The sequence below is a fragment of the Chanodichthys erythropterus genome, chromosome 19, assembly GCF_024489055.1.
Source record: "Chanodichthys erythropterus isolate Z2021 chromosome 19, ASM2448905v1, whole genome shotgun sequence".
Lineage (NCBI taxonomy): Eukaryota > Metazoa > Chordata > Actinopteri > Cypriniformes > Xenocyprididae > Chanodichthys > Chanodichthys erythropterus.
The window spans coordinates 24771383-24785254 of record NC_090239.1 but is presented as its reverse complement, the minus strand read 5'-3'; the positions used below and the strand labels follow the sequence as shown (position 1 = coordinate 24785254).

General features: G+C 34.2%; 2 protein-coding genes across 2 annotated transcripts; one reads left to right on the top strand and one right to left on the bottom strand.

Annotated features, from left to right (window-relative positions):
* Window positions 1-1909: 1909 nt before the first annotated feature.
* On the top strand, window positions 1910-3370 carry rasd1 (RAS, dexamethasone-induced 1). Its single transcript, XM_067369436.1, has 2 exons — window positions 1910-2243; window positions 2502-3370. Exons 1-2 carry the CDS (start codon window positions 1973-1975, stop codon window positions 3026-3028), a joined length of 798 nt encoding a protein of 265 aa, XP_067225537.1. The 5' UTR covers window positions 1910-1972; the 3' UTR covers window positions 3029-3370.
* A 1923-nt stretch (window positions 3371-5293) lies between these two features.
* On the bottom strand, window positions 5294-6464 carry med9 (mediator complex subunit 9). The gene is made up of 2 exons (XM_067369845.1): window positions 6352-6464; window positions 5294-6171 (listed from the first exon to the last, which is right to left on the bottom strand). Exons 1-2 carry the CDS (start codon window positions 6426-6428, stop codon window positions 5952-5954), a joined length of 297 nt encoding a protein of 98 aa, XP_067225946.1. The 5' UTR covers window positions 6429-6464; the 3' UTR covers window positions 5294-5951.
* Between the last annotated feature and the right edge of the window lie 7408 nt (window positions 6465-13872).

Here is a 13872-nt window from a genome sequence, read left to right as displayed (position 1 = left end):
TTGGATAAAACCTTTTTTCTGAATCAAACGAGCACATACATTTTAATGCGCGTTTTTAGAATGTATGTGCATCTTGGTGTTTCCATCCAGCAGTTTTTGATACAATATCCCAAAATGTGCATAAAAAAGGTCGATGAATACTTAGGCCTATAGCGACTCCATTTCTCAGCACTTTGATATTTGACACTTTGCAGAGCTTTTATATTCACAAACAGCTGTTTTACACACTACATGAAAGGTAATATCCGAAACACAGAAGCATTAATTTCAGTAACAATATCAGCAATATATTTGTTACATGATTTAATTATTGTTGCTCATGTTAGCTCAGGTCCATTAGCTATATTACCAGATACAACTTTTGATTTTAATAATGTTGAAATTAACATAAACTAAGATGTTTTAGATGTTTTTTTTTTTTTTTCATTGTTAGTTTGCGTTAATGTTAACAAATGCAACCATATTGTAAAGTGTTACCAGATCATTTAAGGTATAAGTCTATGCAATACTTCAAAGAAACCTGCCTCACTACAAAATTAATGCTTTTTAGTATAGCAAAGGTATTTTAATGATTTAGAAAGAGGAGAGGAAACGTTTTAAAATTAATTTTGGACTACATTTGTTCATTTTACCTGACAGGTTGTCATATGCATTTGCTTAACCAGTGCCTTTGTGTTTTGTGTTTTTTTTTTTTTTTTTCTAGCTCTTCTGCTGTGATATATTTTAAGGCTCTTTGAAACAGCTGACATGATTTGAAACTTTAATGCGGTCAAGACCTGGAGGAAAAAAAAAAAAAAAAGATAATCAACGACGCCCTAAAACGTCTGTCAGCCAATCAGAATCAAGCATTCCAGAGTGCGCTGGTATAAATGCGTCGTGCTGGCGTTCCTCAGATCAACACTTGCGCCGCGGTGTGGCGTTGCGCGGGCGCGCGCTTCTGTACTAGATAGACTGCAGCCTGTAAAAGAAAACATGAGCTCCCGTACAAGCACTGGACCATATCGAAATCTCTTTTTTGTTTTTAGTAATACTCTCACATTCGGATCAAAATTATTTCAATCCAGCCATTTCGCCTCTTTCCGTTTCCAAATTTGTGATCAAGTGTAAACATTAGCAATACAGAACCAAGTATCAATACCATCACTATACTGCACATTAAAGCTTTAGTTTAAAAGATTGATGCATTTAAAGGGGGGGAAAAGCAGCAGAACATGCCAAAAATTTGATGTTACAATCCTATTTTATATTTCAATGAATTAGGCGTAGTAAACAACCTATTCGAACTATTAAATCTCAGTTGTTACTGTGAAATGTAGTGATAAATAACTAATACAATGGAAAGTCACATGACCTAGTCTATGTGGTCACTAATAACACTAAATAGGCCTACTATCAGAGGCTAAATAACATAAACATTAGCGTGAAACACCTCAATGTATACACAACTGAGCAATAAAAAGAAATCTGAGCAAATGTGGTGCTTCGTGAAGGGAATTCTTCGAAGTAATAAAAAATAATAAAACAATATTTTTAAAGTACAAATATGCCTATGACATAAAATCATCATTTTGACAATATTTTACAGTACATATATGCCTATGACATAAAAGCATTATTTTAAACATATTTACAGTACAAATAGCCTGTGCATACTGACCTCTACAAAACAAAATTTACAGTACTTTACAGTTAAATTACATATTGTTTTTTTTTTTTAATAGGTAACTTGATACACGGCGTGAAAGTACTTTTCCTCTCAGCAAATGTTCCTGGTATTAGCTGCACCAGAAAGCTCTGATCCACACAAACTGACGCATCAGTCACTCAGCGGTGACGCGCACGGGAGGAGGAGCGCGAGCGCGTTTAAATAGCCGCTCTCCATCGTTAAAAGGTTCAGAAGCAGCAACTGCAAACTAAGAAACAACCAGCTATTCTTTACCAGTCAGACTCAAAACCACACGCGCAAAAAAACATGATTAAGAAAATGAGTCCTTCAGAGAATGAGTTTGACATCCCTGCGAAGAACTGCTACAGGATGGTCATTCTCGGATCCACAAAAGTTGGGAAAACGGCGATAGTGTCCCGCTTTCTGAACGGACGCTTTGAGGAGCAATACACGCCGACCATAGAGGACTTTCACAGGAAACTCTACAGCATCAAAGGAGATGTGTATCAGCTGGACATTTTGGATACTTCAGGGAATCATCCGTTCCCAGCTATGAGGAGACTGTCTATTCTGACAGGTAAATATCAGACTATATAATCCCATAAAATAAAACTCAGTGTATTAACAGCGATGCCATAGAATAAGCATTTTTTGTTTCCATAAAGAACCTTGTGAAGAGTTCTAAAAAATAATTTTTTGAACATTTTTAAAAAAATCTAAAGAACTTTTTGGAATGGATTTACATGCAAATAAAGAACCTTTAATTTTTATTTATTTTTTCTAACTAAACAGTAGTCTGCATTTCTAATCATTCCCTCTACTCTTTTGGCTACAGGTGACGTTTTCATCCTGGTGTTCAGTCTGGACAACCGCGAGTCGTTTCACGAGGTGCAGCGGCTCAAACAGCAGATCTACGAGACCAAGTCCTGCCTTAAAAACAAGACCAAAGAGAACGTGGACGTGCCTCTGGTCATCTGCGGGAACAAGGGCGACCGCGAGTTCTACCGCGAGGTTCAGCGCGAGGAGATCGAGCAGCTGATCGCCGGAGACGAGCAGTGCGCGTACTTCGAGATCTCCGCCAAGAGGAACACGAACGTCGACCTGATGTTTCAGAGACTCTTTGCTCTCGCCAAGCTACCCAACGAGATGAGCCCGGACCTCCACCGCAAGGTTTCCGTGCAGTATTGTGACATTCTGCACAAAAAGTCTCTAAGAAACAAGAAGGTGAAGGACGGCGACGCGTACGGCATCGTTGCGCCTTTCGCGCGCCGACCGAGCGTACACAGTGACTTGATGTACATCAAAGAGAAGGCGATAGGAGGCGGACAGACCAAGGACAAAGAGCGATGCATCATTAGCTAAAACCGAGTCGTCCAAAGCACTGCTGCGGTCATTATGAGACGCACACTGTTGTTGTGCCTATTGCGGTGACTCCGAAAGGAGCGCGTTCGCGCCGGCGGTTGAAGTCAGTCATCGGCTTGAGCTCTCACCTCGCGACGTGGAAGCGCATGTAATGCTCGCGAGATCTCCTGTACAGAATATGGACTTTGTTCTGTTCAGTCTGAGCGCTCTGTGATGTGGCTTACAAGTATCAGCTCCATGCTTAAAAAATGTGCTTTGTTAGAACATTTGCCTTTTTGGGTGCTGAAGGGAGTTGCAATGTCAGCTGTTTACATTTTTTTTTTTTTTTTTTTGGTTAAACTTTATCACAAATAAATCAACTTGAATGTTTTATTGCATTTGGAACAATTTTTTATTGTCAATTAATGTATATTTATTCTTCTATGTCATTGTTGAATTGAACACGTGGAAAAATAAACAATTTTTTTGTCAAGAATATGCACGTTTCCTCGTTACTTTTCAAGTAGCCAAACACATTTATATATGTTCTTACAGACCTACAACTGAAAACTAGTAGCTACATCTAATATAGTCCAGATATCATTTAAAACTGCACTAATCTGGAAATAACTTCTACTCAAAGTTGATGCCAAGCAAAAAAAATAAAATAAAAAAATAAAATCTGCCTAATTTAGGACATTTAAAATGTACTCTCTTCTATCTGAAAGCTTGAAGCTAAAGCCCACCTTGAGTATATATGCTTCAAAACTGCAGAATAACCTAAAAAATACCTTAGGATGATCAAAAATATAGTTTTGTATGAGTATAAATATTCCAAATATATTTCAAATGTAGTAATCTAAAGAAAAAAAAATTCTAGGATGCACAAACTATTGTCATTTTTGTATGCACACTTCACTCCAGCAAAAACCACTTGTATTTGATCTATTATGGCTTGCAATGAGGCTCCAATACTGTCTGAGTCTGAAAAATATGGTTTCATCTATCTGCTAAAGCCCATCGAGGATAAATATTCCAGATATATTCTTAAAATCTCAAAATACCTTCTAAGAGGCCCAAATAATTGTCATTTGTATGTTGTGCACAGTTGGTGCCAAGCAAGCACAGCTTGTAATTAACTAATTTGGCTTGGAACGAGGCCTCAATATTGTGTCTGCATGCATAATTATTCGGAAAGTTGATTTTCTGATCTTTTTTTTTTTTTTTTTTTCCAGGCACGTCTTACCAATTCCAAACCACATTAATCTTAATAATTACTATTAATTTTGTATTTAATCATTTATTAGTGATATATCATTGTTCATGAAGGCTGGAAATAAAAGATTCCTTATAATTATTTAGTATTTTTTCGATAAAAATGAGCCAAAAAAGAGATTTAACTCAGACTGAAAAGTCAAACATTATTGAATGCTCATGGGAAGGATGCTATACTAATGCAATACTAGAAACTGCAGTTAAGGCAAGACCACTGGACAGTGAAATGCTCATTGGGTCAGCTGGGTCTGATTAAAATAGGTGGAGAAGAAAAGACACGTTAACTGCAAAAGAATTAAGAAATAAGTGTGAAACCATCAGGAACCCTTTAGTATTTCACAACGCTTCAGCTTGTGATTCTTATTAAGTGCGGGTCATTTTTTAGGATTCTTTACCTAACTTAAGTCTCTGAGATCCTGACACCAGGTAGGTTTCAGTTCTGGAAAACGGTGTCGCACGTATTGCATCCTTCTCTTAAGCATTTAATAAATTTTTATTAAATGAGTTAAATCTCTTTTTTGGCTCATTTTATCTGTAAAAGAAAACCTACCTAATAATTCTGCACACCTGAATATAAGGCGTTTTTCATTTCCAGCCTTCATGAACAATTATATATCACTTATAAATGATTAAATACAAAATTAATAGTAGTTATTAAGATTGATGTGATTTGGAATTTGCAAGATGTGCCTGGAAAAAAATGATCAGAAAATCAACTTGCCTAATAATTCAGAACACAGAGTATTAAAAAAAAATTTTTTTATCTAAACTTGCCCCTAAAGCTCATCTTGAATATAAATATTCCGGATATATGCATTTAAAGAAGCAGTAATCTGATAATACCTTCTAGGATGCTCAAGTTTTGACATTTGTATGCTGTGCACACTCTAGACACCAAGAAAACACAGCTTACAATTTATTCATCTTGCTTGAAATTAGGCCTCAATATGAGCACATTAAAATATAATTCTCCTAATATCTACCTACTGCAAGTCCATCAAGGATAAATATTCAAGATATATTCTTTAAAAATGCAGAAAAATCTCAAAATACCTTCTATGGTGCACAGAAAATTGTCATTTGTATGTTGAGCACACTTGACACCAAGCAAGCATGGCTTGTAATGAACTAATCTATTATGGCTTGAAATGAGGCCCCAATATTGTATCAGAGTATATATTTAAAAAATAAATAATTATAAAAACGACAATTATAAAAATTTATTTAATTAAAATTATAAAAAATGTAAATTAATTATAAAAAATGTTTTATCTGAACTTAACGTTAAAGTTCATCTTGTGTATAAATATTCCATATAATATATATATACCTTCTAAAAACTGTCTTATGTTGATTTCAAGCAAAATTGCTTGTTATTTCAGTCATTTATCCGGTTTAAGACAATACTGTCTCAGGTCTGGTAAATAAATGGTTTCATTTTTAAGTGCAAGTAAAAACCTCTATCGAAGAAGTGATTGAATTTAATGCACAAACTATGACAAAGTACACAGTAACCATTCACCGACACAAAACACATGATTTTGCAAATGCTATGCCCAAAGTAAAAACAATATATATATATACACAAAAATTACAAAAATAACGTGGCTGAATCACTGTCGCCTCTTCCGGTGTAAACAAGTGTCCGTGTGTTCATCCATGCGTCCTCTCATGAAGGTTTGGGGATGTCAAACATGCACAGGCTCTTGTATTTCTGCAGAAGCTGGTTCTTGGTCTGGACCTGCTCTCTGAGGGTCTGCAGTCTGCTCTCCTGCAGCGCAGGACTCATGTCGATCCCCGGCATGGCTGAGATCTGCTCCCGAGCCTCCTGAATCTTCGTCTTCAGTTTGTTCAGCTCCTGATGTACGTCTGGACTTTCCTTATCCATGCTATTGACAGGTGGATGCAGACAGGCCGTTAATATTGCGCAACATTAAACTGATGTTGTTTACAGAGAGCAGATAGTAAAGCGAACATCCCGAGATATTCCCGGATTTGAACGAAACCAACATCGCGACATGATCATTCTGTTCCTTAAAACATAAAACAGAAGAATGATTACTTCTTACCATTTTATTACGTCGTGAATAATGGGTAAAAAGGAGTAATCTTCAGCCTCTTCTACCACCGGTACCGCAGTCGCCATGTTTGCGCTGAGAGGTTGTTACGTCATCAGCGTGCGTCTGCGTCTCTGTGTAAACAACGTAATGATGATTACTCTTTTTATCTATCTATAAAATTATATATCTATACATTTGTCTGTCAATATGATGTTTCTATTCGTCTAAGCTGGGGTTTAAACTGGGGTCATGGAAGAGTTAACAAAACAATACAATAAACGATTTACATAAATAATACAGTAGGCTAGCTACTACAGTGAGTAGAAACAAAGTAGTAAATATAACACAGTGTCAACTAAATATTTTATAAATAATATTTTCCATATTTATAACATACATATTCACAGTATAAAATGGGTCTGTAGCACTAAAAGATTGAAAACTGCCTGATCTATGGCACACTGTGCGTTTAGCAGTAATAGCCTAATCTAACTCGCCCATAACAATTCGGCTCTAATATCTGAGTCATTCCACAAAACCGGTATGATTTGAGTCCCTCTGACTTTTTTCTGTGTATTTTATCTATTGGGCCACCAAAACATATTTTTAAAAGCTTTTTGTATTAATTGAAATGTCTCCCTTTAATACTGTTTAAAAACATGACATACATTTTATCTTCATATTAGAAATTATTTAGTTTTTTGAGCTGACACCACCTATTTTGTAAATGTCCCTCAAGGCCTTCTATGAAAGTGTACTTGTGATATGCATAATAAAATGAGAAAAAAGTCCATACTTTTATCCATTCCCATATCATCTGTGCTTTTTTGCTGGTACTGTAATGTTTTTTTCTAAGTAAATTCATGATTAGCCTATTCATTAAAATCACATTATGTAGTTCCGTACCTCAGTAACCCCTCAACCCCGTTACATAAACCATAATGAACTGATACTTATGTGACACCATTAATAGGAAGTGACATCATAGAAGTCTTCTGAACAACACTGTGAGCAAGTTACCACCTTCTTTAATAATTATAACTAAATTATGTTGTGAAATTGTGTTTGTCGAGCTTAAAGACTCAACCCCGTTACATCAATTAAGGATAGAAAACTATTACTTGAGAAAATTATCTTTGTTATTTCAACATTATTCATGATTTCTTAATATCATGCATGCCATGTGCTCTAATATATTATCTATTTCTTAATATATCTTAATTATTCACTAGATTTAGAGCAGTGGCCAATGGGCAAAAAAATCACAACCCTGTCACACCTACATTTTTATTATTATTTTTTTGTTAAGTTTATGAAAAAGTAACTTAAAGTTGGTTCTGAACTGAAATGTTCAGAGCAATCATAAGAAAACTGATTTTAGTTCAAATTCTGAAGTTAAGCCTTTGATTAATCAAAAATGATGAGGTTTCTGTCACAAAAAGTTTCCATTTCAGGCTTTAGTAATGCAAAAGTGTGAGATTTTTTGTAACTTTTATATTTGCAGTTACTGAATTAGTGTGAGGGACATCTGATTAAGAGGAAAATGTTGATTTGATCACAAATACATTTTATAATAATATTCAGAGAGCTCCCATAGTGTCCATAACTTAAAATAATGAACAATAATAATAGGGATTTGATGCCTGAGATGGGAAAATATGTTGTTCTGAAAGTTAAATATTGCTTTTATTGTTTTGGGGTGTTCAGAAAAGTAATACATTTTGGTAAAAAATCTAAAAATGTGTAAGTCCAAATTGTACCGGTTTCATGGAATGACTCATCTAGTTTATCTAGTACTTGTCAATTACTGACCTCAAACTTAAAGCTAAAATGCTCAACACATGATTGTACATTTAAGTCCAGACAGCATTACTGGGTCTATAGAAAGAAACATCTCTTATTATTTGATCAAATTTTTTAAAAGGATACTTATTGGTTTATTTATGTCTTGGTCATCTGATAAGGAAGGAAAATACAATACATACAACATTCCAGGAAATCTAATATCTATTACATGTATTGATAAATGTTTTTTTTTTTGTTGTTGTTTTTTTGTCCTCTGTTAACCATCATCACCCTCTGCCCTTTTGTTCTCAATATGTTTATTCACACTAAATGGCCTCATGATAGGCTAATTCCTGAAACCACATTCCTGTAGATTTGGAAATATTTGCATTGGCATTTCTGTATTATTGATTTTCATAACCTGTGTCCCAGATATGAATGCTATGAAAAAGTTAATTGTACACCTTTTGTCAGTGTATTGTAGTTTTGTGCATATGGCAGATCTATGGCCATTGTATCCTTATAAACGTTTTGTTTTTCATGTCAGTTTCTCATGGGTTCCTAGAAACCGCACCAGCGTCTTTATACCTTCTCAAACATTCACAGTGCTGTGCATCAATCAGCATGTGACTTCTACTATTTGAATATGCATGCATGATTATTAATGTTCTAATACATCTTTTGCAGTGACCTGACATCTAGAAACATTTTAAATTTGCAAAACAGGAAAGAACATAAATATTTGGGCTGCTAAAGAATTAAAATGAATAGCATAAATAGTCAATTTAAAACTATATATTTTATCACCTTTATAACTTGAGGTATATTTAATACTTCTGCCTTTTTGGTAAATTTCCCTGCTCTTTAATGCAGCATCGAATGCTTGGACAAACAGACCACACAATAAAGTATTTTGAAATGTTTTAGTATGCATGAGAAAGAAGGATTTAAATTCAGTTTGCAGGCCTTGTTTAGTATCCTGCTTTCATTTTATTATGCTTAACTAATAAAAGATGACAAACATGTTTTTTCGTTTCTTTGTTACGTAAGTCTGTTTCACTCTAATCAACACATATGAAGCAGACATTTATTCATGGCACAATAACATTTAACTGAATTTGTGGTCAAATGAAAACACACATTTATCTTATAGTGATTAGTGTAAACATGATTTTCTAAAATTAGCTTTTAATCTTAGTCTTGATTGTTTGCATTACTCAGAATGCCTGGTAGTTATTGTGTGCAGCTGAAAGTGATTGTTGTTTAGATGCTGTATGAGGAATTCTAGGAAAAGCTCCTGACAATCAAGAAAAACAATTTCCAAACAGGCTGTAGAATAAGCTTAAGAATATGTGTGTTGTTTTCAAAATGTATTTATTAAACATACTTTGCATACTTACTTGTTGTACAACCATATTTAAAATATTTTCTGTTATCATCTATTTTTCTCAGTGAATATAAAAAATTAAGATCACTTAATGTTAAATATAAACATTAAACATTAAAACAATAATGTAACAAAACAATTAATGAAACTGCAACAATAAAATGAAGTCGTATACAAAAATATAACAGAAATCATACTTAATTGAGTGCAACATATAAAACATGTGACAACTTGCCCCAACCTGATCTAAAATCTGAAATTGATTATTTTTGGATTAAATTTAAGATCTAATTTAAGAATGTTAAAAGGTTTTTAAAAAATTCTAACCAAAATTCTTAGCCCAGCTAACAATAAATATTCTAAGAACATTTTGTATAAAAATGTTATTTCTGAATCTTCCCTTAACGTTCAAAACATCCAGTTTTTTGAATGTTTTAAAAATGTTTTTTCTTGGTTATATGAACGTTAAGGGAACATTCCTCAAACTTTATGGAAATGTTACTTTTGAATGTTCTCTGAACATTCCGAAACAAGTAACATTTAAAAAATGTTAGACAAACTAAAACATTTCAGAAAAAAAAAACATTCCAATCAACATTCTATTAAAGAACGTTCTGAGAATGTGCATGTGTGTGCCTGTGTGTGTGTGTCTCTGTGTGTGTGTGTGTGTGTGTGTGTGTGTGAGAGTGAGTGAGTGAGTGAGTGTGTGTGTCTGCGTGTGTGTGTTTTGGTGTGTGCATGTTTATGCATGTATGTGTCTGTCTGTGCGTGTGTGTGGTTGTCTGAGTGTGTCTGTGCATTTGTGTTTGAGTGTGTGCATGTCTATGCATGTGTGTGTGTGTCTATGTATGTGTGTGTGTGTGTGTGCACATCCTGTCAGTAAGGTGTTGTTTTATTTGTTCAGCTCTGACATGCTTGAACAGCTTGACTGTTCTGACCGGACAGTTACCATCCCTCTGCAGCACGTGGTCCATCAGTTATTATTCATTAATCACGAGCCGCCTCCATTATTTCTCACACTGCTGGCACACACTGGGTGGTCATTAACAGGATGTTTTGATGGAAGCACATTGTTTGCCAATCACGTTTCCTCATTGCAGTATTCTGTCCGATCCATTCCGCTGAAACGCACAATCGATACTTTAGTCTGTTTGCTTGTTAGGCCATTGAGAAGATCAAGTCATGCTGAGATGATAAAATCATGTACATCATACACTGTTTGAAGGCCAGTTATAGTGTGTTGTCGTGCTACAAATGAATACTTGCTTTCTTTAACAACAACAAAAAAGGCAGAAATAAAAATCAAAGTTACAATGGAAGTGAATGTGGCCACTTGTATGAGGATTTAAAAGCAGAATTGCAAAAGCTTATAATTTTATAAAAGCATTTACATCAATTTTCTCTTAAAACTATATATATATATATATATATATATATATATATATATATATATATATATATATATATATATTTTTTTTTTTTTTTTTTTTTTAATGGTAAACTGTAAATTAGTTTGTCAATGAATCTTGCTGCAAAAGTTCAAGCTCAAGGGAGTGTCAGTAGCATGAAAAGTTGATGATACAGACTGTACTGTACTGATATTGTCCTTCTCTTTTGACTTCAGTGACATTTGAGTTAAACTCTTTTAGTTCACGCCTAGATTATCACATCATGCTGGTCTTTTGTTTTGGAGGGAGAGACTCTGTTCTGTTGAAACCGCCCGAGAAAAATCTATTGGGAGATTTTCCAGTCAATAGGAACACAGGAAACCTTGAGGAAAGAATTTTGTTTATTGGAAAATGACTGTTACGCAATACAAATGGAATTACAACCATATTAATAATTTAGTGCAATGTGTATTGCCAAAAAGTTCATAAGACCCCACGTGTATACTCTCATCTTGCCAATTAATGTTTGTAAGTGTGGGCTGAGTCTCAGGTCAGGTCATCGTGATATAAATGAGACAAAATACAAGTTGTTCTGTCTAGTCACTGTGATTTTTTTTCTCTCTTATGAAATGTTCTACCTTTGCAGTTTCACACTCCAGTGGTTTGTAACATCCGCTTCCTGACCCTTTAGGTCCAAGAAAACTGTGGTCTTGACAGGTCAGCTAAACATAGTGACCACATTAGTGACCATTTGTTCCATTAACGGCACCTGTCAATCTTTGACGAACTTGTGCAGTCTGTAATGCACTGGTTTATGCAGTTTAAAACCCGGATGACACACTTGCCCTCTTCTGGTGTATTTAATCCTCCTATTGTTCAGGGTTATTATCATCAGATGAAAACTAAAACTATATTAGCATTCTCAATGATATTAAAATAACACAGCTCTTGTGTTGCAGTTCAGTTTGACTGACATTTGCTTAAAACTTTAGTTTCTTCTTGACATTTAGTGGCTTTTTCTCATGTAAGGTCATGAATATGCATCCAAAGTTTCAACACAGTGCTTTGGAATAGTTGTACAAATTTTTGTTGACTATGATGGTTTAGAAGTTAAACTGATCCAACATAAGTGCATTGGATAAAAGGGATAGTTCAACCAAAAATGAAAATTAAAAAAAATAAGATTGATTTCTGAACTTGGAGTGGTCTCTTAATTTTTTCCATAGCTGTATATATATATATATATATATATATATATATATATATATATATATATATATATATATATATATATATATATATATATAAGTAATGTGTTACTTTAATCATTACATCAAAAAAGAAATCTAATTACTTGTGTTACCACCAACACTGTCATGTTTCCTGCAGTATTGATTTAGTCACTAACTTAAGTAAAAGAGTGAGATAATCATTCTTGCAATTCAGCTTAAATCTTCATTACGTTACTGCCATTTTATTGACTTTCCAAAGCCAATTTTTACTCACATTTGGCAGTCAGTAAGTGTTAATTTGTGGGTCTGAGCACACACTCCTGCCTAAAAGACCAGCATGGGTTTTAATGCTGATTATAGGATGGATATGCATGGATTTTTTTATGGATTTACTTGAATAATATTTGAGAAATGCATTAAGAAATTTAGATCACCAGCAAAAAATGGACACCAGCATCCTGAGCTCAACACACACTTGTGCTGCTGTTTTTCCAGCAGGGTAATTACTATCTGTTACATAAGCACTCACTCACCCAAGCCAGATTCCGGAGCTTTTCTCCATAATTTCCATTAAGAGACAATAAATTGGATCTGTGTTGTGCCAGATAGGGCCAACGGACATGCCAGCCTTCACAGGCACCTTTACAGCACACACTGTCTGATTGTATTCAGACTCTCCTTTTGCTTCTCCATGACGTGTGTGAGCAGACTTTCAGTGTCTGGCACTGTAATCGAGAAATTTTTCCAGGTCTTCTTGCAGCTGAGAGTGTGTGTATTTGAAATGAAGCACATGTATGTATGCAAGAGGTAACGATGAAAGTCCCTTAAAAAATTACACTAAGTTTGAGGTCAGTAAGGTCACACTTTATGCTGAAAATGTTGAAAATTCAGCTTTGATCACATGGAATAAATTACACTTTACTATATATTCACATTAAAACCAGATATTTAAGGGCCAATTTTCACTATCAACTATGAATTTTTCATTAATAAACTCCTAATTACTGCTTATTAAGGTAGATGTTAAATTTGGGTTTAAGTGGTAGGATTAAAGGATGTAGAATAAAGTCATGCAGAAGAAGGCGTTAATATGTGCTTAATACGTAATGTAATATACATGTTAATAAGCAACTAGTTAATAGTGAGAATTGGACCCTAAACTAAAGTGTTACCTTGATAATAATGTTACATAAGATTTATATTTCAAATAAATGCTGTTCTTTTGAAGGTTATATTTGTCAACAAATCCTAAAATAAATAATATATCACAGTTTCCACAAAAATATGAAGCAGAACAACTGTTTACAACACTGATAATAATCATAAATGTTTCTTGAGCCTCAGATCAGCATATTAGAATGATATATTAGAAGACTGGAGTAATGATGCTGAAAAATCAGCTTTTTGATCACAAGAATAAATTACAGTTTACTATATATTCACATCGAAACCAGATATTTAAATTGTAAAAATATTTTGCAATTTTTTTGTACAGTATTTTTGATTAAATAAATGCAGCCTTGGTGAGCAAAAGAGATTAAAACATTAAAATAAATAATATCAACCCCAAACTTTTGAACAGTGCATACTTTAAGTAAGGATTTCAGTACTTTGGCCAGTCAGGTTAGTCACTGTTCTGTTCATCTATACTGATTAATAGTATCTTTTTACCTCTCTTTGTGATGGTTGAAATTGTCAAACAGGTTATCAGGTGCACAAGCCCATAGAGAAGGAGAAT